Genomic DNA, 26,890 nt, shown 5'->3' with positions numbered 1-26,890 from the left:
TGATCTGAGTGATCTTTTACTGTTATGAATGAACAAGCAGCGCTGATTGCTCATTCATACTAATGGAAAATCATTCAGCTTTGAGAGAGGGGGGTTCTGTGCTGGCTAAACCTCTCCCTACAGAATTTGGACTTTTAAAGAAGGTGGACCTACAGCTAGCATATAAGGTGCATTTTGGAGACAATGGGGCCACCAATAAGAAGGCGGCCAAGTGCTAGATGCACTTGGTCAACAGGGGAGTTCAATTTAAACACATTTAATAGTTCTTTTATATAGTACACTTACACATCGTGTTTCTCCCATGATGGTGGCAAGTTTTCTTTAACCTCTTGCCTACTGAGCACTTTCACTCCCTTCCTGCCCAGGCCAGCTTTTATCGCTGTCGCACTTTGAATGGTAATTGCGCAGCCATACAACACTGTACCCATTATTTTTTTTAAACAGATAGAGCTTTCATTTTGGTGGTATTTAATGACTACTGGGATTTTAATTTTTTGCTAAACAAACCAAAAAAGACCATACATTTAGAAAAAAAAACAGTTTTCTTTGTTTATGTTATAAAATTAATAAGGTGGCACTAATGGGCACTGATAGGCAGCACTGATATGTTGCACTGACAGGGTTGCACTGCCAATCAGGGCACTGATGAACAGCGCCCTGATTAGCAGTGTAAAAGTCCCCTGTCACAGGAAAGCCAGATTTAAACAACACTAAGGCCCAGATTCTCATACATTTACGTTGCTCCTGGGCAGCGTAACGTATGTGATTTACGTTACACCGCCGCAGGTTTACAGGTTTACAGCCTGATTCTCAGAACACTTACCTGTAAACTTGCGGCGGTGTATCGTTAAATCGCTCGGCGCAAGCCCGTCCAATTCAAATGGGGCGGGCACCATTTAAATTAGGCGCGCTCCCGCGCCGAGCGTACTGCGCATGCTCCGTCGGGTAAATTACCCGACGTGCATTGCGCTAAATGACGTCGCCCCGACGTCATTTGCTTAGACGTTTACGTAAATGGCGTCCAGCGCCATTCACGGACGTCTTACGCAAACAACGTAATTTTTTTTTAAATTCGACGCGGGAACGACGGCCATACTTAACATTGGTTGCCCCTCCTAATAGCAGGGGCAACCTTACGCGTCGCGTACGCTACGGAAACGACGTAAATTCTCAGCATCGACCGCGCGTATGTTCGGGAATCTTGTCTAATTACCTAATTTGCATAGATGACGGGGAAAACGACGACGCGACAATTATCGGCGGGAAAAAAAATTGCTTTTAAGTAGGGCTGTGCGTTAAACGCGATATTAACGGCGTTAACGCAAACCCATGTTAACGCCGTCAATATTTTTGTCGCGCGATTAACGCAGGAGCCCTCGGGGTGGACTTGCAGAGTGTGCAGCGGCGCGGCGCGGCTTACCTTTTCGCTGGATTCACAGACAAGTTACTCACCTTGTCCCTGGATCCAGCGATGCCACCCCGCTGTGTGATCGAGCGGGTCCTCCTTGCTTGGCGGTTCCTCCTTGCTTGGCGGGTCCTCCTCGCTTGGCGGGTCCTCCTCGCTCGGCGGGTCCTCGCTCGATTCACAGTGCCTGTGTGACGCCGAGCTCCGTTCCCTGCGACGTTACGACGCACGGGAGCGGAGAACGGCGCCAAATTTAAAAAAGTAAACAAACACAATGCATACAGTATACTGTAATCTTATAGATTACAGTACTGTATGTAAAAAATACACACCCCCCTTGTCCCTAGTGGTCTGCCCAGTGCCCTACATGTTCTTTTATAAAATAAAAACTGTTCTTTCTGCCTGAAAAACTGTAGATTGTCCAAAAGTGTCCCTTTATGTCAAAAATGGTTTTAGATCAGCTAGAAAACAGCGATAATAAATTATAATCACTTGCAGAATTGTGCGATATTTGTGGGGAAATTCGTCATAAATTAGAGCGATTAATCGTGAGTTAACTATGACATTAATGCGATTAATCGCGATTAAAAATTTTAATCGTTTGACAGCACTACTTTTAAGATCTGACAGCGTAACAGCCTTACGCCTGTCAGATCTAAGGCCCCATACACACGAGAGGATCCATCTGCTGAAAAATCTCAGAGGATCGGTTTCAGCGGATAGATCCCCTGGTGTGTACGTTCCAGCGGATATTTCCAAATTCCAGCAGATAAAAATTTGTAGACATGTCTACAAATCTATCCGCTGGAATCGGCTCCAGCGGATCGATCCGGTGGTCTGTACTGACTCACCGGATCGATCCGTCCGAACCCATCCCTCGCATGCGTCGTAATGATTCGACGCATGCGTGAATATCCTTATATGACAGCGTCGCGCACGTCGCCGCGGCATCATTGCGGTGACGGCGCGACACGTCACCGCGATGGGAATTCGGCGCGGATTTCAATCCGATGGTGTGTACACTCCATCGAATTAAAATCCGCAGAGGATTTATCCGCGGATACGGTCCGGCGGACCGTATCCGCGGATAAATCCTATCGTGTGTATGGGGCCTAATGGGTATCTATGCGTAACTGATTCTAAGAATCAGTCGCATAGATACCTGGGGCCAGATGAGGAGTTACGACGGCGCAAATGGTGTTGCGCCGTCGTAACGCCTTTGAGAATCTGGGCCTAACTTTCCTAACCGCTTAAGCCCCGGACCATTTTGTTGCTAAAGGACTAGGCCCCTTTTTGCAATTCGGCACTGCGTCGCTTTAACTGACAATTGCGACGTGGCTTTCTAACAAAATTGACGTCCTTTTTTTCCCACAAATAGAGCTTTCTTTTGGTGGTATTTGATCACCTCTGTGGTTTTTATTTTTTGCGCTATAAACAAAAATAGAGTGACAATTTTGAAAAAAAATCTATATTTTTTACTTTTTGCTACAATAAATATCCCCCAAAAATCTATAAAAAAAAAAAAAATTTCCTCAGTTTTAGTTTTGGTTTGCGTAAAAGTTATAGGCCCAGATTCTCGAAGGCGTTACGACGGCGCAACACCATTAGCGCCGTCGTAACTCCTCATCTGGCCCCGGGTATCTATGCGACTGATTCTTAGAATCAGTTGCGCATAGGTACCCATTAGATCTGACAAGCGTAAGGCTGTTACGCTGTCAGATCTTAAAAGTAATTTTTTTTCCCGCCGCTAGGTGTCGCATTGTCGCTTTTCCCCGTTGTCTATGCAAATGAGGTAAGTACGGCGATTCCCGAACATACGCGAGGTCGACGCAGCGAATTAACGTCGTTTGCGTAGCGTACCCGACACGTAAGGTTGCCCCTGCTATTAGCAGGGGCAACCAATGTTAACTATGGCCGTCGTTCCCGCGTCGAATTGAATCAAAATTACGTCGTTTGCGTAAGACGTCCGTGAATGGCGCTGGACGCCATTTACGTATACATCTAGGCAAATGACGTCGGGGCGACGTCATTTAGCGCAATGCACGTCGGGAAATTTACCCGACGGAGCATGCGCAGTACGCTCGGCGCGGGAGCGCGTCTAATTTAAATGGTGCCCGCCCCATTTGAATTGGGCGGGCTTGCGCCGAGCAATCTAATGATACACCGCCGCAAGTTTACAGGTAAGTGTTCTGAGAATCAGGATTTAAACCTGTAGACCTGCGGCGGTGTAACGTAGAGCTCATACATTACGCTGCCCAGGAGCAGCGCGAATGTATGAGAATCTGGGCCTTAGTGTATAGGGGGCCCCGCTCTAATGCAAATATTACCACCCCATGAGGACCATGGTTGGGGTTTGGCGGGAGGTCTCGGGGACCCTGGTAGAGCCCCGGACCTTCTCTCCCCATACTCCATTATGGGGCAATCCTGAGCTGCCCCATTTAAGAACAGTGCCTGACCCGAAGGCTTGGGCAAGCCGCGGGGTCAGGACTCTCAGTGATGTTATCCCCCAAGGTCGACTTCTTCTCTTTAGCGAGCTTAGAAGTAGGTTCTCCCTGCCCCCGTGGATGTATTTCCGGTTCTTGCAGCTCCGACATGCAGTTAGGGCCCAGTTCCCGGAGCTGATTACCCTCACACAGTTGAGAGACTCTTGATAGCCTCTATTGTTGATAGAACACTCTCCTCCATAAACCTTAGACTTACATGTGCTGGTAATAATGGTGCAGTATGGGCGTTCAATGCCTGGCGGAGGGATATACCTGGTCTCACAGAGGAGGACTGGTCTGAGGGCCTCCAAAAATATATCCCGTTGATGATCGCGGCTAAAGACCGGTTCATCCAGGTGAAATTTCTCCACAGAGTGTATTACACGCCGCAAAGATTGACGGTCATCTATCGTCTGGATGACGACCGGTGCTCACGCTGTAGGGGGGCTGTTGGCAATTTCATGCATATGGTATGGGACTGCCCTCAAATACAAGGGTTCTGGCAGACGGTGGTTGCTGACATTGATTCGCTTAGTGGGACGCCTGTTGGACTGAAATCCATGGTCCTCGTGTTGGGGGTGACTGATAATCTGCCGACCACCACACATACCAAACTTTTCATTTTTTACTGTGCTTACTACGCCAGGAAAATTATTTTGATTCACTGGAAGAGGCCCGATCCACCTGGGGTTTCTGCCTGGAGGGAGCTGGTGAATGCGGCCCTCCCCTTGTATAAGTTAACATATATGGGTCGTAATTGCCCTAACAAGTTCCACAAAATATGGTCGAGATGGGTGGAGGCCAGACATCTCACGGTGTAGAATGTTGATGTAAGCCCTGATCCCCGATGCTGCATCCTTTCCACCCCCCCTCTCCTTCCCTTCCACCCCCCCTCCCCCCCCCCCCCCCGATGGGGTGAATTTCCAGAAGATCTTTTGGGCTGGGCTAGTGGCTGCTCAAGATAATTGAATTCTAGCTCTAATTTTCTTGCCTGTTACACAAACCTGATGTTGATTTCTGGATGTTGTGGTTTTATTGTATTTTGACCAGCCCAAGCAAGCAGTGACTATCTATGCTTAATAATTGATGAACTATGTTTTTATGCTACTGTACTATTTTGTTGATATTCACATGTCCACTGTACATTTTTATTCTCTAATAAAATTCCTTGTGTTATTTACACCCGGTGTGTTAGGGTGGAAAGCCTGTCCAGTGCAGTGTAGGGTTGCCATCTGTCTCACCAGGACAGTCCATGTTTTGAATCATGTGTCCTGGGTTCAGGCGGACTAAAACCTGGACACATTATTCAGGCCATGCTGTAGCTCCCCAAGTAACCGAGATAGTGACACACAAATCTGCTACTGCCCAAGAGCTGTAGAGGGCTGTCTGGGTGCAGGTTGGGCATCACTGGGGCGCAGAGCGGGGCAGGGCAGGGAAATAATGTCAGCAAGAGCAATTTTGACCACACCCACTGTACACTACTCTGTCTCATCTTATCTATGCCACCACACCTTCAGTGTCACAAACAATTCTACTTCCTCCTCTCCTCTTCCTTTCTCCTTTGGGGCCCCCCAAGGTTCTGTTCTTGGACCTCTCCTATTCTTAATCTACACCTCCTCCCTGGGCCAGTTGATTGCCTCCCATGACTTTTAATGTTATTTCTACATTGACGACACCCAAATCAATCTCTCTACTCCTCAGCTCTCTCCCTCAGTCTCCTCACACATCACTAATTTACTAACAGACATATCAGTCTGGATGTCACACACACCATGTCCTCAAACTCAACCTGTCCAAAACCGATCTCATAATATTTCCTTCACCACATGCCCTGACTTCTATGTCAAAATCAATGGCACAACCATCAACCCATTCCCACATGCCAGGGTGCTATGTGTTACCCTGGACTCTGAACTCTCCTTTTGGCCCCAAATTCAATCACTGTCCAAAACCTCTGCAACAGCTACAAAATACGCCCCTTCCTAACCAATTACACCACAAAGCTCCTAATTCACTCTATGGTCATCTCTCGCCTCAACTACTGCAACTCCCTTCTCATTGGCCTACCTTTACATAGGCTATCCCCTATTCAGTCCATCATGAATGTTGCTGCCTGACTCATCCACCTTACAACGTCTGCTACTCCTCTCTGCCAGTTCCTCCATTGGCTGCCACTCACCCAACAAATTCAATTTAAAATACTAACAGGAACTTACAAAGCCATTCACAACTTGGCCCCCAGCTACATTACTAACCTAGTCTCAAAATAGAAAAAATGGAGGATCCCCCAGGGTGGGGCTTTTTAGGCAACAGTAGTACAAGTAGTCATAGTAGATACAGAAATAAGTAATAGTTTAATAGTAACAAAAGGTATCAAACAATATATGATAAACATGTATAATACAAAAGTTTAAAAACAACACATTAATGGGGTGTGGTTGGAAAAGAGTGAAGAGTCCACGATATAATACTGGGCCCAACGCGTTTCGGGTTTCCTTCTTCAGGGACCGAAGTATGTGTGGAGTCAAAAAGTGTGACAAACAACTTTTCTAGAAAAAATAAATAAATAGCAATGTGTTGAAAATAATAACATACAAAGGAAAAATGTATAAATATTAAACTGGCACAGATAAGAAAACATACCACCCAAGACGTTTCAAAGGCTCAGCACACCCCTTAAGAAGACTTCGCGGTCAGGACGCATGGCAAACCTCGGATGGTGAAGAGAGGAATGAGGACTGGCATCTGTGTCAATCACAACGTAGCAAGACCTTTGGCCCGAGGTGTCACAGCGTAAAAAAGTTTATTATGTTGTATTTTTTATTTTTACCTGTCCCAAAATATAAATAAAAAAAGGACAGGATAATATCAACGAGGCAAAAGGTCGCAAAAAATCGCAAAAAAGAGAAAGCTGAACCACGAATTTATATATGAGGTGAGAGACATACCTGTAATGTCAAAGAGTAGCCAAAGAGGTCAGTAGAGGGCTCAAAAGCTAAAAAATGAAAATAATATGGATCACAATTTAGAAATGTGCAGGGTATGAAGAAATGACATGTAAGGCAACAGGTTGGAAGTCGTGCTGTGACAGCCTCCTCCCACCTTACTCTCCCCTCCCTCCCTTCTCCTATTTAAAGCCCAGCAGCCCCACAATGTCAGACATTGCTGGACGGCTGCAGCATCTGTATACACCTCACACTGCTTGTGTCCTCTTCCCATGTAAGTAACTTTTTCCTTGTATGTCTCCCAGCACGACTTCCAACCTGTTGCCTTACATGTCATTTCTTCATACCCTGCACATTTCTAAATTGTGATCCATATTATTTTCATTTTTTAGCTTTTGAGCCCTCTACTGACCTCTTTGGCTACTCTTTGACATTACAGGTATGTCTCTCACCTCATATATAAATTCGTGGTTCAGCTTTCTCTTTTTTGCGATTTTTTGCGACCTTTTGCCTCGTTGATATTATCCTGTCCTTTTTTTATTTATATTTTGGGACAGGTAAAAATAAAAAATACAACATAATAAACTTTTTTACGCTGTGACACCTCGGGCCAAAGGTCTTGCTACGTTGTGATTGACACAGATGCCAGTCCTCATTCCTCTCTTCACCATCCGAGGTTTGCCATGCGTCCTGACCGCGAAGTCTTCTTAAGGGGTGTGCTGAGCCTTTGAAACGTCTTGGGTGGTATGTTTTCTTATCTGTGCCAGTTTAATATTTATACATTTTTCCTTTGTATGTTATTATTTTCAACACATTGCTATTTATTTATTTTTTCTAGAAAAGTTGTTTGTCACACTTTTTGACTCCACACATACTTCGGTCCCTGAAGAAGGAAACCCGAAACGCGTTGGGCCCAGTATTATATCGTGGACTCTTCACTCTTTTCCAACCACACCCCATTAATGTGTTGTTTTTAAACTTTTGTATTATACATGTTTATCATATATTGTTTGATACCTTTTGTTACTATTAAACTATTACTTATTTCTGTATCTACTATGACTACTTGTACTACTGTTGCCTAAAAAGCCCCACCCTGGGGGATCCTCCATTTTTTCTGTTCATCAGGGGTGTCGGCAACTATTTGAGACCAGACTATCAAAGATGTTCTATTCATATAGTCTCAAAATACCAAGCAAATCGTTATCTTTGTTCCTCCCAAGACCTCCGGCTCTCTAGTTCCCTTGTCATCTCCTCCAATGCTCGCGTCTAAGACTTCTCCCGAGCCTTTCCCATTCTTTGGAATTCACTACCTCAATCTGTTCAACTAGCTCCTACTCTATCCATTTTTAGGCGATCCCTGAAAACTTTTCTCTTCACAGAAGCCTATCCTGCCTTCACCTAACCACTGTACTTTTATTTTCTCCATCAGCTCATCCCCCACAGTTATTACCTTTTGTATCACTTGACCCTCCCTTTTAGATTGTAAACTCTAACAATCAGGGGCCTTGATTCCTCCTGTATTGAATTGTATTGTAACTGTACTGTTTATAAATCCTGTATAATAATAGTAATAATTTTATACATCACACCTGCTACAGCGATATCTTACCTGCACCATTGCTATTTCGTTAGTCATGAGACCATAACGTACAACAATATTACATTCTGGGATATCAAGTCCCTCCTCCCCAATGCTGGTCGAAATTAGCAGATTTAGCGAGCCTTTATCAAAATTTTTAATGACATCCTGTTGCTGATTCTGTGAACACAGATAATGAATACAAGAAATATTACTTGAACTAAAGGAAATTTTAAAATTGATTTAACCCTTGGATTACCAAAGAAGTTAAAATGTTTTATTTGCAAAGCAATATCAACTTGAAAACGCTGGAATAACACATTACTATGATGATCTGATTACATTACTATGATGATGCCATATCACTATAGGTAATAACGCTACCACACTAGTCAATCGGGTCTATTTATAAAAAAAATATGCTGTGCAAATGATTTAAGCACACAGCTGTCATGAATAATCACCATAATTGGTTTACTATGTTTACTTCTTGCGATCGCCAACTCCATCTAGTGGCCATAATGCTGTATTTTCCAAATTGGGGTAGTTGAGGAAAATGCTGCAATATGACTATTAAATGAAGCTGAATATCATATTATGTAAACATACTGCACAAATGTAAGTGATTGTCTTCTTATAAATGGACCTATGTCTTTTTTGGACTAAGGTAATGTCTCAGTCCTGTTCTTAATCCTACAGTTAGGACTGCTTTAATGTTATTTTTATTTTTTCTGTAATTGTCATGTTAAGGGAGCAATGCAGTCAGTTTCTGCTAGCAGACTTAACTACTTTAATACCTGTGTCATGTGCTTGGTCTGATTGCTGAAGCCAGCTCCAGTTAGTGCCGCACTCTTTATTTTCAGCTCTTTGAGAGTGGAATTGCTAGTGATCCAGTTGTGCAGGGAGTGGGTACTTTGCCGAGTGCGAGTGAAGATGATCCCGCGGGAACCCTGCGAGGACTGGAAGTGCTCCTTGAGAATCTCTTCAAGCCTCTTTAGCTTGGGATTTTCATTGTTCTGGTCTCTGCTCAGTTCTAGCAGGTGGCCATTGTTATCTGAAAAAGCAAAAATAAATAAATGCCCCTTTTCCCAGCATGTCTGTAAGCGGGTTGAAATTATGCCAGTGAGCTGCTGCTCGGGAACAGGAGGGTAAGGGTTAATGCCTTTCCCGGTTCTTTGGTTTTGGTGGGTTGTTTTTGGGTCTGAACCAATGGTCCTGTGATATAAAAGAGAGACAGTGGTCCGAAGCAAAGAGCCCCCAGCGGAGAGCCCCCCCCCCGAGCACAGGGACCCAGAGTCCATAAGAGACTTGAGGGAGAAAATCAGAGAACCGCACCCAGGAGTGGAAGAATGTCGCTTGGTACTGCCGTCATGTAAAAGGTCATGGAGACCTATAGTTCGCCCCGAAGAAACCAATACTGGAAAGTGACACTTGGATCCCTTGATCATACACGGACTCTACCTTTTACAGGTATGTCAGGGTAGCCTGAGTTAGAAATTGGGATGTAGGAGAAATATTGTTCTTACATGTTGTCTGAGATGTCTTTTCTAAGTTAAAGCTTTGAAACCTTGTTTCTACCTGGTCTGGAGTTTTTCAGGGGGTGTGGAGAGAAAGGGGGATAAAGGGAAAGGGGGGATAGAGGGGGGAGAGAGAGAAAAGGAGGGAGGCATTGCATGGCATTGCATGCAGGTAGTTGGAGTGTGGGCAGGGTCGGGCGGACACAACTGGTAGTCAGAGAGTGGGATTGAATAGGTGGTGGAATGAGGGAGAAGCTTAGAATAGCAGTGACAGGACGGGGTACTGACACTAAGGCTGCGTACACACGACCAGTCCAAACCGATGAAAATGGACCGAAGTCCAGTTTCATCGGTCCAAACCGACCGTGTGTACGGCCCATCGGACTTTTGTCCTTCAGACCAAAGTTTTAGAACTTGCTTTAAAATCGAACCGATGGACGGCTGACCATCGATCAAAACTGATGGTAAGCACACAAAAGCATCGGTTCAAAACGCGTGCATGCTCAGAATCAAGTCGACGCATGCATGGAAGCATTGAACTTCGTTTTTTTCAGCACGTCGTGTGTTTTACGTCACCGCGTTCTGACCCGATCAGGTTTTGAACTGATGGTGTGTACGCACATCAGACCATCGGTCTGCTTCAGCGGTGAACCGATGAAAACGGTCCGTCGGACCATTCTCATCAGATGGATCGACCGTGTGTACGTGGCCTTACAGCCCGACTCCAAGCCCGAGTCCCTGTCTGCCCATAGAAATGACTGAGGGAGTCGAAGCGAGGCAGAAGAGATACTGCACTGGCCACCTGCACTTCCAATAAGCCACGGCTCTTACCTTCTCTGGGGCCCACTGGCGGGCAGCTCACACTTATGATAGCGCCAGCCCTGGTGTCACCCCTCTGGCGAGTGTCACCTGGATGCGGCCCGCACTCACACACCCCCATAGCGACGCCATTGACTATATGGCAAATGAGGTGTAATGTTGATAAATGTAATGTTATGCATTTGGCTGCTAAAAATATGAATGCATCATACATGCAGTATATATATCAGTATATATATCAATGGTGGAGAAAGATCTGAGGGTTTTCTGGTATAATAAGCTTAATAATAGCATGCAATGTCAAACAGCATTTTCCAAAGCGAGCAAAATCCTTTTTTGCATGAGAGAGAGAGAGAGAGAGAGAGAGAGAGAGAGAGAGAGAGAGAGACGCGCTCAGCTATGAGGAAGGATTGGAACAACTGAATTTATTCTCTTTTGAGAAGAGGAGATTAAGTCGGATATGATCAACATGTATAAATACCTAAGTGGTCCGTATAGTGTACTGTACTTGTGTGTTGAGTTATTCATTGTAATGTCATCATAGAGGACAAGGGGGTACTTAAAGGGTCACTAAATGAAAACATTTTTTTGCTGAAATGACTGTTTACAGGGTATAGAGACATAATAGTTAACTGATTCCTTTTAAACATGATTAAAAATAGATAAAAACCAATCATATAATGTGCCTGCAGTTTAGTTTCGTTTTTGCTGTTGTTTCCTGGTTCTCTGATGTACAGAGCCAGAGAGCCAATAGAGGGCAGTGAAGGTTTTGCAAAACGAAACTGGATTCGTGCTGAGGGGTTTTAGACACACCTCCTTGATTAGTCACCACAGTGAGAAATCTCCCAGTACTGTGGTGATCAGGAAACACACAACCAGGAAGTGTCCAGAACAGAGAGGAATTACAGCAACATCAAAGCAAAAACGAACAATGAGGACATGAAACCAGGACTGCAGTAAGGTAAAGGAAGCTATTTAGCTAAAAAAAAATTCCTTTAGTGACCCTTTAAGTCTAGAGAAAAAGATTTAATCTCCAAATACAAAAAGCTTTCTTCACAGTAAGAGCTGTGAAAATGTGGAATAGACTCCCTCAAGAGGGGGTTCTGTCCAGTTTAGTAGATTGCTATAAAAAAAGCCCTGGATTATTTACTAAATGTACATAATAGTACATAACTGGATACTAACATTTATAGGTAAAGTTGATCCAGGGAATATCTGATTGCCTCTTGGGTAGAGTTGGGCAGTTGGAGCAAAGCAAAAGTTCGGACTGAAAATTTACAGGGAGCTTGGCGGGAATAGAAAAGAGTGAAAAAAAAACAGCGTGGAGGTCCCCCCCCCCAATCCATATCAGACCCTTTATCACAGGATTTGAGTAGGGGGATTTGTGTGCCACACAAGACCAAACATAAATTATAAAAACATATAAAAGGTACAGCTTTATTGATACAATTAAGACATAGAAACATTAACTACTTCAATACTGGGCACTTTCACCCCTTCCTGCCCAGGCCAATTGATAATATTGTACTAAAATAACATTTTTATATATTTTTTTTTGTGACAGATAGAGCTTTCTTTTGGTGGTATTTAATCAAGTATTTTATTTTTGATAAACAAACAAAAAAAGACAGAAATTTTTGGTTTCTGCTACAAAATTTAGTAAATAAGTAATTTATCTCCTTCACTGATGTGCACTGACAGGCACTAATGGGCTGCACTGATCGGCACTGATGAGGAGGCACTAATATGCAGCACTGATGGACAATGATATGCAGCACTGATAGGCGGCACTGATGGGCAGACTTTATGGGCACTGATAGGTGGGACTGATGAGGCACTACTGATAGGTGGCACTGATAGGCAACACTGATGAGGAGGCACTGATAGGCATCGCTGATGGACACAGAAAGAAAGCACTGATGGGCACTGACTGGCATCACTGATTGAACACTGATTGGCATCACTGATGAGACTGCACTGATAATCAATGCACTGATTATCAGTGCAGACCACCCTGTCAGGAGACCTGTTTATCAGCTCTTTTCGACTCACGCACTGTCAGCGCAAGTAGAGGAATGCAGATGACTGACACCTTCTATTTACACTGTGATCAGCTGTGATGTCATAGGCTCTTTACCGTGATAGGAGATGCAGTGTTCCAAAACGACACATCGCACCACTGACCACGTGCTGTGTGTCCCCCCCCCCCCCCCGCACACATGAGTGGCTTGTTCTGAAGGACGTCATATGATGTCCAGTCAAAACAATGGAGCCCCCGCCCGGCCGTCATTCTGCTATAGGCCAGCCAGGAAGATGTTAAAAGCAATCCATATCCTTTCTCAAGATCCATTAAATAACACAATGCATGTGCAAAAAAAGCCTGGTGGGTCGATGCATAAGATTGCTTCATCGGAATCCACTTGCCCTTATTAAGGAAGGATATGGTGCACAATACAGAAGCTAAAATCTCACATATGTAGCACCCTCTAGTGTGCTTGAAGGATAGTACAGTTTTTTTTTTTGAGAGTAGGTAAATTTCCAGACTTGGCTGGCAGCCAAGCCTGGATGTGTTTTTGTGATCTGGGTTGGGAGTGACCTAGAATAGAGCTGGGCGACTCACAGGTGGTGTCACTAAGACCTCCCACTTCTTTCCAGAATCTTCTTGTGCTTTCTGGAAAGAGAGATGGAGGGGGGGGGTGGAGCCATCTGAGATGTTCTGAGGAGCCCTGACCAATACCCAATCTGGATTGGCAGGGGGCAGGCCTCCTTAAAGGGGTTGTAATGCTTCATGTTTTTTCACCTTAATGCATCCTATTTTACCATGCCTGCAAACTTCAGTTTGTCTGACAAGGGGTTACAGCTGCATGCCAGGGGAGGGGGCTTGACTATCAGTTTTACAGACGCCAGCCTGTCTGAATGCAAGGGGACTGTGCCATGCTCTAGAGAAGAGCCAGCGTTCCACGCTAGCAGAGGAGCAGAATGGCAGAGAGTGGTCGTGTATTCCCAGCGCTGACCTGGTTGCCTGATCTGCAGGAGTGGACACCGATGTCTGGTTGAAGCATCATGGGGGATTCGCCCTCGGGATGATTGCAGCCTCGAGCATTCTCCCTGGAATCCACTAAAGTGGAATTCATTATTTCTCTGCTCTGGGGCAAACTCCAGTCCTGGGCCCATCAGCTGCTGGAGAGGAATGACATATTGCTACAGTCCCGGTCCACCTTCTTTGATGCAATGGCCAGTCTATATGACAACCCACAGCGCAGCGGACCTCAACAGCAGAGGCTGCCATTCACATGCTCCAGCAGATGGACTTTAGGAGCTGGAGTGCAGACACACAGTGGAACAACACAGTCGCAGTTCCAAGCACCTTGGAGGCCCTTATCACATTAGCAATACAGATCGAACAGCGGCTCCGGGAGCAACGGTCAGAAACATCTGCCCAGCAGCAGCGTCCGGTTTGGGTGATACCTCGGATCCCAGCTCCTGCCAGCTCCAATCCTGCCTACTCCAGCGATTCCTGCAGCCAAAGCAGCGGAGCCTATGCAACTTGGACTTGTACGCCCCCTCTGTCTCCTGAAGAACGTTTACACCAACGACATAACTTCTGCCTCTACTGCGGGGGGGAGGGGGTACAGGCCATTAAGTGCGCACCTGCCCATCTGAGACACATACGTGGCAAACAATCTCCGTTGTCAACCGCTTCTCTTCACCCGTCAGTGCCACTCACCTTACTCTTCTCATCTCATTTCTGTTCCTGGAAAGGGAAGTGCCAGTCACCTGTACTTCCAGTCAGTAAATAAAAAAATTCGGAAAGAGGAATATTCGTAAATTCATAAATTAGAAAATTTGCAAATTAGAAAATGCGTAAATTAGAACATGCGTAAATTCAAAAATGCTTAAGTTCAGAAAAATCGCAAATTCGAAATCCATAAATTCTAAGGCCCCGTACACACGGCCGAGGAACTCGACGTGCCAAACACATCGAGTTCCTCGGCCAGTTCAGCCCTGAAGCCGCCGAGGACCTCGGCGGGCCGAGAGCTCCCATAGAACAACGAGGAAATAGAGAACATGTTCTCTATTTCCTCGCCGAGGTCCTCGTCGGCTTCCTCGGCCGAAAGTGTACACACGGCCGGGTTTCTCGGCAGAATTCAGCCAGAAACTCGGTCGGAAGCTGAATTCTGCCGAGGAAACTGGTCGTGTGTACGGGGCCTAAGACAATGAAAATCCAAAAATTCAAAATAATAACTAAATAATAATAACTATACTATTACTAACTATTAAATTATAGGTATTGGAATTTCCTTTCAAGTTTGGCTGTTAGTGGGCATAACGAATACGAATTTGTCCGAAGTTACGAATTATCCAAAATAACGAATGCAGTATCTAAACGAATGGAATGTAACAAATTAGTATTAATAAATAACAATAATAATAATAATAATAATAAAAACATTTTATTATTATTATTATTTATTATTCATTTGTTACGTTGACTAACAGACAACATTTTTAAGGAAATTCCAATACCTATAATTTAATAGTCAGTTATTATTAGTTAGTTAGCTAATATTTCACATTTTCAGAATTTCTTTCTTGTTTTAGGATTTTCAAATTTTTGCGGATTTTTGATTTTTCAAATTTATGAATTTTCGAATTTCCGAATTTACTAATGTACTAATTTACGTATTTTCGAATTTACAAATTTCGATACAGGAGGTTCATTCGATGTTTTCCGCCATCATAACCTGCATTACACAACGAACTAAACAGAACCTCCACTTCCAGTGGACATCAGAGACACAGGTCGCCTTTGACACCTTGAAAAAACTGTTCACTTCAGCACCTGTCCTTAGATATCCCGACCCATCTTTACCATATGTGCTAGAAGAAGACGCATCAGAAGCAGTCATTTCCCAACACCAAGGTCCTAAAGATCTGCCGAATCCCGTGGCTTTCTTTTCCTGCAAGCTTTCTCCCGCAGAGAGGAACTACGACACCGACGTAGAATTGCTGGCCATAAAGGCAGCGCTGGAAGAAAGGAGAAACCTCCTTGAGGGAGCAGCACATCCCATATTGGTCTATATGCAGGATTAAGACGATTGTCTGGAATAACACATTCTAAAACAACGCCATATCATCCTCAAAGCAACCCTGTTGGAAAATTGAATAGAACATTATTGCAAATGCTTTGTACATTGGAAGAGGGGAAAAAAAAGCTCAGTGGAAAGTGTATTTACCACAAATAATCCATGCATGTAATTGTACTAGGCATGAAGCAACTGGCTATGCTCCTTTCTTTCTGTTGTATGGCAGAACACCCGTTTACCAGTGGACCTGTTATTTGATATGGATGGTGAGAAGGCAAATGCGAGTAGGCAAGTGGAAAATTTGAGGGCTGTATATAACATAGTTTATAGATGATATAACTTTCACACAAACCAATTAATATACACTTATTGGGATTTTTTTTACCAAAGACATGTAGCAGAATATATTTTGACCTAGATTTATGATGAAATTTGATTTTATTAGATATGTTTTATGACAGACATTTTTGGTCTTTTTTCATTTATATGACAAAAAATAAAAGACTCAAATATCACCAAAAGGAAGCTCTATTTGTGTGAAAAAAAATCATACAAATTTAATTTGCATACAGTGTTGCATGACTGAGCAATTGCCAGTTAAAGTAGTGCAGTGCTGAATAGCAAAACATGGCCTGGTTATGAAGGGGGTAAGGCCTTTCGGAGCTGAAGTGGTTAAAATACTTACACCTCTATCTCGTGAACATGAGCTTAAGGCCCCTTTTACACGGTTGGACCGTCCAGGTCTGCCTGTCAGTTTTGACGGCGGACCTGAACGGCCGCTCCATGCATGCCTATAGAGCGTTGGATGTCAGGGGAGACATGTCCACTGACATCTGACCCGATCCACCAAAATCGTACGTCCCCATCCGTCAATGGCAGATCGGATCGGGTGAGATCTGATAAAAATGGACATGCTGATCAGATCTCTCCATAGGAGACAGCGGCGCTGCACAAGCCCCTCCCCGCTCAGTGAGCAGAGAGGGACTTGTCATCCGCTGGCTCAGCAGAGATCAGCGGAGAGATCTCCCGCTGAGCCGGCGGGAGCTGGCGGACTCCATAGCGACGGAGTCCTCCTCGTATGGAAGAGGCCTAAATCTGAAAGATCACTGCTGACCTTCTTCCTCTGCAATCCTAAAGTGCCTGCTAGCCTTACCCATCGGATAACATTGCCCTGGGCATCACAGAACTTATTCCACTTTCACACTTGGTAGACCTTGGGTCCCGCAAATTGCTGCAATTTCCTGAACTTCAGGATAAATACGATCTACCTCACCAGGTGTTTTTTTTGGATATCTGCAGATTCGGCATTATGCCCAAACCATAGCCATGAATTTGCAATTCTCCGCGCCTTCCCCTTTTACACGCATTATATTGGAGGGCTCCACACCCAGGGGGCTGATCTCCCATATTTATCAGATACTTAATGCCTACTCCCTACCAGACCAGGATAAACATGCATACATGCTCTGTTGGGAGAGGGTGCTGGGTGAAGAAATTCCCATTGAGACTTAGCGGGCGATCTGGACTCAGGCGGCCAAGAGTTCTCTAGTACTTCTGGTACCTGACTCCGGACGTGCTCCATGTTATCTACCCCTCTAGTTCTGACCGCTACTGGCGTTGCCAGGGGGATAGAGGCACCCTTTTCCACATCTATTGGACCTGCCCTCTAATAGCGCCATTCTGGTGTTCAACGCAACAATTACTGACTCGCCTCTTTGAGGTGCCGGTACCCATGACACTGAAATTCTTTCTGTTGTGCCTCTCCCCATTGAAAAAAGTCAAACCCTATAAGAAGCTACTTAGACATGTCCTTACGGTGCCTTCTTGCCCTCAACTGGAAGAGGCGCTCTCCACCTTCCCCGGATGCCCTGTATGCTAGGGTCCAGGATGTGGAGCTTATGGAGAAAATGACTGCTAGTATACGGGACAGACTAGAGGACTATGATAAGGTCTGGGAGCTGTGGCATCTCCGGGAGGACCTGCTTTGAGCCAGTGACGGAGCTAATGTGATGCCCCTCTACTTTTCCTTTTTCTCTTCTTCCTTACTTTCTTCTACTTTCCTCCTCTTTACTCTCCATGCCTTTTTATGTGTAATGTCAGACTTCATGTATCGCCTAATATTGTCCTAATGTTCCAGCAGTGATACTGTATGGCTCTAAAGTTTGCAGTTGTTATCTCCTTGTTTCTCTTGCAATATCATTACTGACATTGCAATGTATAATGTGAATTTTGAGAAAGGCCCTTCCTTTTTCTTTGCCATTTCGAGCTTTCACACATTGCTTTATCTTTTTTGTATTGTTTCTCTTCTGAGATTACCAATAAAACTGTTATTTGGAAAAAATAAATACTTACACCTCAAAAGATATAAATAATATTCAAATACATTAATGCTCTTTACCATTGAATAACTGACAGAGAAAGACATCAGTGGGGTCGTCTGATGCCCTGATGAACTTTTCTTCAATGTAGAACGTATCCAGAAATTCATAGGCATCCTGCATTCTGACAGTGTCATGAATAAAGAGGGCATCATTGTATTTACGAAGGTGCACAGCACATGTCCTTTTCTTTCTGTCCGCATTTACTGCTCCTGAAATACAAGAACACCAAAAGGCTTATAAACACCTAGGGCCAGATTCACAGAAAAAGTACGCCGGAGTATCTGCTGATACTCCGGCGTACTTTCAAATTTGCCACGTCGTATCTTTATTTGTAATTCACAAACAAAGATACGACGGCTTTTGGCTAAGATCCGACAGGCGTACGGCTTCGTACGCCTTCGGATCTTAGGATGCAATACTTTGGCGACTGCTGGGTGGAGTTTGCGTCGTTTTCCGCGTCGGGTATGCAAATTAGCTGTTTACGGCGATCCACGAAGGTACGCGCGTTGGTCGCATTCTCTAACGCCGTTTTTTTCCCGTCGTAAAGTTAAGAGTGCTATTTAGATGGTGTAAAATTACACCATCCATGTTAAAGTATGGCCGTCGTTCCCGCGTCAAATTTTTAATTTTTAATTTTTTGGCGTAAGACGTCCGGGAATACGAAAGTACGTTACGCACGTCGCCGTTCAAAAAACACGTCGGGGCACCGCAATTTCGCGCAAAGCACGGCAGGAAATTTCCTAACGGAGCATGCGCAGAACGTTCGGCGCCTAATTTAAATGGTACACGCCCCATTTGAATTGGGCGGGCTTGCGCCGGACGGATTTACGTTACGCTGCCGCAAGTTTACAGGCAAGTGCTTTGTGAATCAAGCACTTATGATGAAAACTTGCGGCGGTGTAACGTAAATGAGATACGTTACGCCGCAGCACAGGTACGTGAATCTGGCCCCAAGGCTTTTCATAAACCAGTGCCAACATTTTTCCTATTCTTAGCCATAAGTTGCTAATAAGTGAAAGATCAGTTACAGCATATAATTACCCAATAATTATTACCCAATAGGGTGTATATGATAAATAGTACATACACAGTTATTTTATGGATTATTTCTGATTAAAGGGTGGCACCTCTCCTTTATAGGGAATTCATTTCTTTTGTTCTCACCTTTCCTTCTACACCTGTGATCAGAGATGTAACTCATGTCCATGGGGTCATGGGCCCCACAGTAACCTCTCTTTGAAACCTGGCAGTGTTAATTAAGAAAATAGTGTAAATAATTTAATAACATAAAGTATGCCTAAATTAAAGACATGTAGCACGAGAACTGTCAGCACTGTTACAACACTTTTAAAAACTATTGCTATGGAGAGAAGTTGCCAGAGAAGAGCAACAGTGCAGGGAATTAACCTTTAATGTGTAACTCCACTTTTGTGGGGGGAAAAATATAGCAAATAAAAAAAATAAAGTGAACAATTGTTACATAATACATAATGTTGTTTAATTATAGGGAAGGGGGAATCAACGCTCTAAGCAGGTCAAGTGGAAATGAACCTCTCCTCTAGATTTGAAGCCACAGGTGCTGGCAATGCATATAGCAATGAAGATGAGAGAAGATTCTGATAGCCACACTCCAAAAATGTGCCTTTTTTTGTAAGAAATAAAATCAAAAATACATGCCACAGAATGTGGCATGTATTTTTGATTTTATTTTTTACGAATAAAGGCAAATTTTTGGAGTACGGCTGTCCTTTGAAAAATTGCAACCTTGAGGCGTTCTGTACACTGCTGGTGTACATAATGCCCCCAGAAATGTAATTTCCTGCTTGTATGATTGGCTCACGTTTTTTTCCAGAAGTCTACACTAAGAAACAAGTCAAATTGCAGGTACACCTTATAATAGGAATTCAGTTTTGGTGAGATACTTGCCAAGGGTTAAAATACCTTTAAAGAGTTACAGACACTGCAGCTTTCCTAATTAGAACATTGTAAGTGCACCAGGTGAATATAATGAATCAGATCATCTTATTCAGAATCAGTCGACAATCAGTCTGGTGAAACAAACAGCTATATCTTCAGTACAACAAAAGTTGTTAGGATCAGCAATTTGAGTCAGTCAGGCTTTACTGTAATTTACAGTGCTATCATTCTCTCTCCTCCTTCATTCGTATAAGAAGGGAGAGCAGAGACAACCTTATCTGTATGTTGCTTGTTCATTGTGCAACTATAAAGGGAATGATTACCAAGCTGTATTGCAGCTGTAAGGGGTTGTAAAGGTAAAAGTTTTTTCACCTTAATGCATCCTATGCTTACCTGGCCCCTTGAAAGTCCCGCACTCGGCCCCGACATCCTCTTCGCCGCCCATCCTGGCCGTTGATTGGCTAGAGCCGATGGATTGAAAGCAGGGCGGGGCCGAGTAATACAGTGACTAGCCACTCGCTGTTTCACGGGAGCGCGCCTGCAAGGACTCCACACCATGCGAGCGAGCTTGCATGAATGTGTGGAGTTCTTGTGGGGAGGACCAGAGACAGCCACCGAGGGACCCCAGAAGACGTGGATCAGGGCCACTCTGTGAAAAACGAGCTGCACAGTGGAGGTAAGTATAACATGTTTGTTATTTAAAAATAAAAATAAAACATTTTTTTACAAACCCTTTAAGTACACTGAAGAAAGGTTAGGTAATAACCAATATGTCAGGATTGTCTAAAATAGATCACACATGAGTAGCTGAACAGATTTTAAATCATTTGGCAGGTAAGACAGTTCACACATATGGAACTCAACAGTGTAGTTCACTTTTTGCTTAACATTTACCTTCCTTCTCCATTTCAACCACTTTCTGTTCATATGTCTGAGTGCCAAAGTCAGGTGTAATAATGTCATTTTCACCAAGATATTCATGTATGATTTCCATGAGTGACTTCAGCTTATCCCCAAAGGGATCCTAGAGCAGAGGGAAATGTTTTATTATGCAACATTACTAAACTTGTAAGTTCATAATACAAATCAGTTAAAATTGTCAATTGCTATTAAAGACATCAATACATTTTGCAGCCTGCACACATCTTCTACCAACAGACTACAACCAGCCGCAGCCACGTGAGACAACTTAGGTTCTCCCCCTTCAGGTCAATAGTAAAAATTGAGCAACTAATTCTCATTGTGTCATCCATTTGTGTTCATTGATCTCATGCAAGAGGTAAAGAGAGGAATTATACAATTAGGGGCAGATCCACATAGATCTGCACCGGCGCAGCGTATCTGAGATACGCTACGCCGCCGTAACTTACCTGGCTTTGGTTCGAATCCAGAAAGAATTTGCGCTGTAAGTTACGGCGGCGTAGTGTATCTCTTGCGGCGTAACGGCACGGAATTCAAATGCTGGCGAGTAGGGGGCGTGTTTCATTTAAATGAAGCGCGTCCCCGCGCCAAACGAACTGCGCATGCGCCGTCCCTAAATTTCCCGCCGTGCATTGCGGTAAATGACGTCGCAAGGACGTCATTGGTTTTGACGTGAACGTAAATGGCATCCAGCCCCATTCACGGACGACTTACGCAAACAAAATAAAAATTTTAAAATTCGACGCGGGAACGACGGCCATACTTAACATTGCGTACGCCACCAGATAGCAGCTTTAACTATACGCCGAACAAAAGCTGAACGGAAACGACGTAAAAGAATGCGACGGCCGCTCGTATGTTCGTGGATCGTGGGAAATAGCTAATTTACATACTCGACAGGGAATACGACGGGAATGCCACCCAGCAGACGCCAAAGAATTGCATCTAAGATCCGAAGGCGTACGAAGACGTACGCCTGTTGGATCTAACCCAGATGCCGTCGTATCTTGTTTTGAGGATTCAAAACAAAGATACGACGCAGGAAATTTGAAAGTACGCCGGCGTATCAGTAGATACGCCGGCGTACTTTCTTTGTGGATTTGCCCCTTAATGTTTAGGACTGTCTTTCTGCCTTCTGCTCTCGTATGCTATGCGTGCAACTCAAAGGAAAGAGATGGTGTTGGGAAACAAGCCCTGTTATGCAGCATATACCATCACTGGCCCAGATTCAGGTAGCAATTGCGCCTGCGTAACCATAGTTACGCAGCGCAATTGCTGACTTGCGCCGGCGTAACGAGTTCTCCTGATTCAAAGAACTCGTTACGCCGACTGCAGCCTAAAATCTGCGTGGCATAAGGCTCTTATGCCACGCAGATTTTAGGCTGCATTCTTGCGTTGACCGCTAGGGGGCGCTCCCATTGTGGTCAGCGTATAGTATGCAAATTGCATACTTACGCCAATTCACAATGTTGCGCGCCCCCCTCGTACGCAAGTTACGTCGGTTGCGTACGGCATCTTTAGCGTAAGGCTGCCCATGCTAAAAGCAGGGGCAGCCAATGCTAAAGGATACCCGGCGTTCCCGCGTCGCGACGTTCGAATTTTACGTAGTTTGCGTAAGTGAATGGCGCTGGACGCCATTCACGTTCACTTTGAAGCAAATGACGTCCTTGCGATGTCATTTGCCGCAATGCACGTCGGGAAAGTTTCCCGACGGAGCATGCGCTGTACGCTCGGCGCGGGAGCGCGCCTAATTTAAATGATTCCCGCCCCCCGGCGGGATCATTTACATTGCGCGCGCTTACGCAGGGCAATTTTGCCGGCGCGCCCCTCGCAATTTACGGAGCTACTGCTCCGTGAATCGAGGGCAGTGCAAATTATTTGCGGGGGCGTAGGGCAAAATTGTTGCCCTGTGCCTCCGCAAATAATGCGCAAGTGGTACCTGAATCTGGGCCACTGACTATTAATATCAAGCTTTCCAGAAGAGATTTTTTTTTTTTTATCTTGTGGTGGGCGATTTACAGCATAAAAGCCTTGTTTCTGGCTAAACAGGTTATTGATTTGGATCTTACCACTGAAAATAATGCTGTTCTTAAAGCGGAATTAAACCCATTGATATAACAGTTTCTAAAAACAGTTAGGCTCCATTCACACCTATGTGATTTGAACTGTGGACGGATTCTGCATGATTCTGCACATGATTTCAGAATCGCAGCAAAACACAGAATGCATTTTAAAAATCAATACTTGCAAATGACACCCCAATCGTGGTGAGATTTTGCTGCACAATAAATCGGCCTGCAATTAAGATTGCAACGCGAGGCAATGTCGCCCAAAAGAAGCTTCTGCTCCTTTTTAAACAACAAGCTTCGCACGTTGCGATTTTGCTGCGATTGCAGCCTGATTTATCGTGCAACATCTGTTGCAAATTAGCACCGTGATTGGGGTGCCATTAACAAATAATGGCATTGCAAACGCGTCCCACATTATGCCACGATTCTGGAATCGCGGGCAGAATTGCAGTGATTCTGCCCGCGATTCAAATTGCCTAGGTGTGAATGGAGCCCTACATTCCCAGCATGCTGGGAATGCTGACTGTCACATTTTCTTGTGCGCTCAACTTAACTGTCTAACCATCAAATGGCTGATGTCATAACTGATCTCATATGTAGCATCATGGCAGTAACAGGTCAAACAGAAGCTAAGATGGCAGCTTCCATGGCTGAAAAGGATAGGAGGGTTTATTTATGCTTTAATTATCAAGCCAAGTAATACATTTTTGTTGAGCTAAAAGTCCAAGGGGTTAAATGGAGCATGTTTACTTTGTGTTTGTAGCTTAGAGAGTGAGGAGAAGCTAAATTGGCAGTTGCAAGAACAGGCCTGAACATGGAGACATGAAGCAAAGGCAGCTTTCCATTTTTCTAGGTAAATATATTTTAAAGGTGCTATTGACATGAAATGTTCACCACATATCAGAAACAACCTATGCAATCCATACATACAAAGAAACCAAAACAAATAAGTTCAGAAATTAAATTATGTGTAATAAAATGGAATGAAACAGGGAAAAAAGAATTGAACACGCTAACTGAAATTTATTTAATACTTTGTACAAAATCCTTTGTTGGTAATGACAGCTTCAAGACGCCTCCTGTATGGAGAAACTAGTCACATGCATTGCTCAGGTGTGATTTTGGCCCCTTCTTCCATATGAACGGAATTCAAATCTTGGGCCTCTTCTATGAACTCTGATCTTTAGTTCTTTCCATATATTTTCTATTGGATTCAAGTCAGGTGATTGGCTGGGCCATTCTAGCAGCTTTATTTTCTTTCTTTGAAACAAATTGAGTTTCCTTGGCTTGTCTTTGGGATCATTGTCTTGCTGAAATGTCCTTCCTCGTTTCATCTTCATCATGGTGGTAGATGACGGAAGATTTTTATCAAGAATGTCTTGGTACATTTTTTCATTCATACTTCCTTCAAAGATTTAAATTTTCCCAGTACCGCATGCTGAAAAATAGACCCACACCATGATGTTCCCACCACCAAACTTCACTGTTGGTATGGGGGTGTTTTTGGGGTGATATGCAGTGCTATTGGACCTCCAAACATGGTGTGTATTATGGCATTGAAAGAGTTTAATTTTTTTTTTTTCATATTTATATACTTTATTTTTCTTTTTGTTTAGGATCAAAATTATTCAAAATTAACATTACATTTAGCCTGTTCATAACTTAAACATAAAGTTACACATATATATTTCTCCTCGCAACTTCTAATTAGTGGCTAATCCTCTCCGGGAGTCCACGGAGTCCTGGTTTATGCTCCCTTCTGATCCTTAATCCTCCTATATTCCTTACCCCCTTCGCACCCCCTCCCATTTGTTCAACACATCAAAAGCATCCCCAAAACAGAAACAAACAAAACAACAAAAACAAACAAAAAAAAAAAAAAAAGGGGAGAAGGGGGGGGGAAAAAAACCCCCTTCTAAATTCCCATCTCCTCTCGTCCTACATCGGGGCTCACTCCCATATGTTTCATTCATATCCCTCTTATCCCTTTCCGGTCGGCTAGGCTCCCCCCTCAACTCCCTACTCCTCCATTAACCTCTTCCCTTCTTCCGTTTTTATAAACTGGTTCCATTCTGTCCATGTTTCCACATACCGCTCTCTTTTGTTCTTAGAAAAAAGGATTAAGTCCTCCATGGCTCCAATCTCTCTGACTCTATTAAGCCATCTTGCAATTGATGGTGGTCTACTATCTCTCCACTGAAGTGTTATTCCCATTCTAGCTGCATTTATCAGATGCCGTAATATCGACTTTTTATATTCTCCTACTGGGATTTGTGAGCTATGAAGTAAAAATAGGGCTGGATCATCCGGAATCTGGAACGTCGTAAATTTTTGAGCTATTCTCCGCACTTCCTTCCAATAACCTTGGACCTTTACACAGGCCCAAAAGATGTGCAGCAAGGTACCCTGCTCCATTCCACATCTCCAGCAGTACTCTGAATTCTCTCTAGACAGTTTATGTAACTTTACTGGAGTATAATACCATTGGGACAGTAATTTATAGTTACATTCCTGTGTCCGTGTAGAGATTGAGGAGTTTAATGCTAGATACACTACATGACTCCGTTGGGTCTGTGTAAAGTTCCTCCCTAGGTCTCTTTCCCATTTGATAATTCCTGGTAGCTCCACATCTTCCTGAGGGGAAAGAGTTTAATTTTGGTCTCTTCTGACCACACTATATTCTCCCAGTATTGACAGACTTGTCTACATGTTGTGCAGCAAACTTTAAATGAGCTTCAACATGCTTTTTCTTCAGTAATGGAGTCTTGCATGGTGAGCATGCATACAGGCCTTGGCGGGTGAGTGCATTACTTATTGTTTCTTTAAAACAATTGTACGTGCTAACCCCAGGTCTTTCTGAAGCTCTCCACAAGAGGCTCTTGGACAACCCTTCTGATAATTCTTTTCACTGCTCTGTCACAAATCTTGCGAGGAGCACCTGGTTGTGGCTGGTTTATGGTGAAATGATGTGCATTCCACTTCTTGAGTATGGCCCCAACAGTGCTCACTGAAACATTCAGAAGTTTAGAAATCCTACTGTAACCAATCCCATCAGTATGTTTTGCAACAATAAGGTTGTAACGGTCTTGCAAGAGCTCTTTGCTGTTACCCATCATGAGTTATTTCTTGTGTGACACCTTGTTATAAGCCATCAGTTGAGAATGAACCAGCTGATAGTAACTTGCACTGATAAGGGGCAGTATTGATTTCTGATTACTGATAGATTTCAGCTGGTGACGTGTCATTCAATTTTATTACACATAACTTAATTTCTGAACTTATTTGTTTTGGTTTCTATGTATGTATGGGTTGTTACCGACATGTAGTGAACATTTCATTTCATGTCAATAGCATCTTTAGAAATTTAGTTACCTAGAAAATGGTGACGTGTTCAATACTTATTTTACCCACTGTAAATATATTTTGTGTTTTCTTTTTTTTTTTTTTCAATAAACCTTCAGAAACAGGTGCGCAGTAGCATACCAGTTTTGTAACAGCGTGAATAGGCCCAAATGTGGAGACACAAGGCAGAGACTAATTTTTTTTTGCTAAAATTAGAACTTTACCCTCAAATACAGGTGCTCAGGAGTATGGTGTTAAGCAGGGGAGGAAGAGGGAGCACCAGTCAAGCTGACCACTCTGTGCATGGGAAGAAGAAAATTATGGAGGCTTCATGACTAGTCAATAACTTCCTCTTAATGCTGCGGTGGAATTGGTCAGCAACTGTGGCTAAGGAAAGGCAAACATGCTTTCCTGGTGCCTTC

The 26,890-nt window shown here is 43.8% G+C and overlaps 1 protein-coding gene and 1 long non-coding RNA gene across 4 annotated transcripts in view; one reads left to right on the top strand and one right to left on the bottom strand.

Annotated features, from left to right (window-relative positions):
• LOC120918555 (probable ATP-dependent RNA helicase DHX58) overlaps window positions 1-26,890 on the bottom strand; it is a 140,895-nt gene that overhangs the window by 52,983 nt on the left and 61,022 nt on the right. For all 3 annotated transcript variants that reach the window (XM_040330193.1, XM_040330192.1, XM_040330194.1), the window contains exons 6-9: window positions 21,031-21,160; window positions 18,237-18,428; window positions 9,213-9,469; window positions 8,446-8,595 (exon numbers count right to left, since the gene is read on the bottom strand). In XM_040330193.1, coding sequence (XP_040186127.1) covers window positions 8,446-8,595; window positions 9,213-9,469; window positions 18,237-18,428; window positions 21,031-21,160 — 729 coding nt within the window. The remainder of the gene's footprint in view (window positions 1-8,445; window positions 8,596-9,212; window positions 9,470-18,236; window positions 18,429-21,030; window positions 21,161-26,890) is intronic.
• On the top strand, window positions 7,060-8,004 carry LOC120918556. The gene is made up of 4 exons (XR_005744418.1): window positions 7,060-7,107; window positions 7,226-7,272; window positions 7,391-7,577; window positions 7,672-8,004. It is a non-coding gene; the product is annotated as an uncharacterized LOC120918556 (long non-coding RNA).

The sequence above is a fragment of the Rana temporaria genome, chromosome 12 (genome assembly GCF_905171775.1).
Source record: "Rana temporaria chromosome 12, aRanTem1.1, whole genome shotgun sequence".
Taxonomy (NCBI): Eukaryota; Metazoa; Chordata; class Amphibia; order Anura; family Ranidae; genus Rana; species Rana temporaria.
This window is presented reverse-complemented; position numbering and strand designations above follow the sequence as displayed.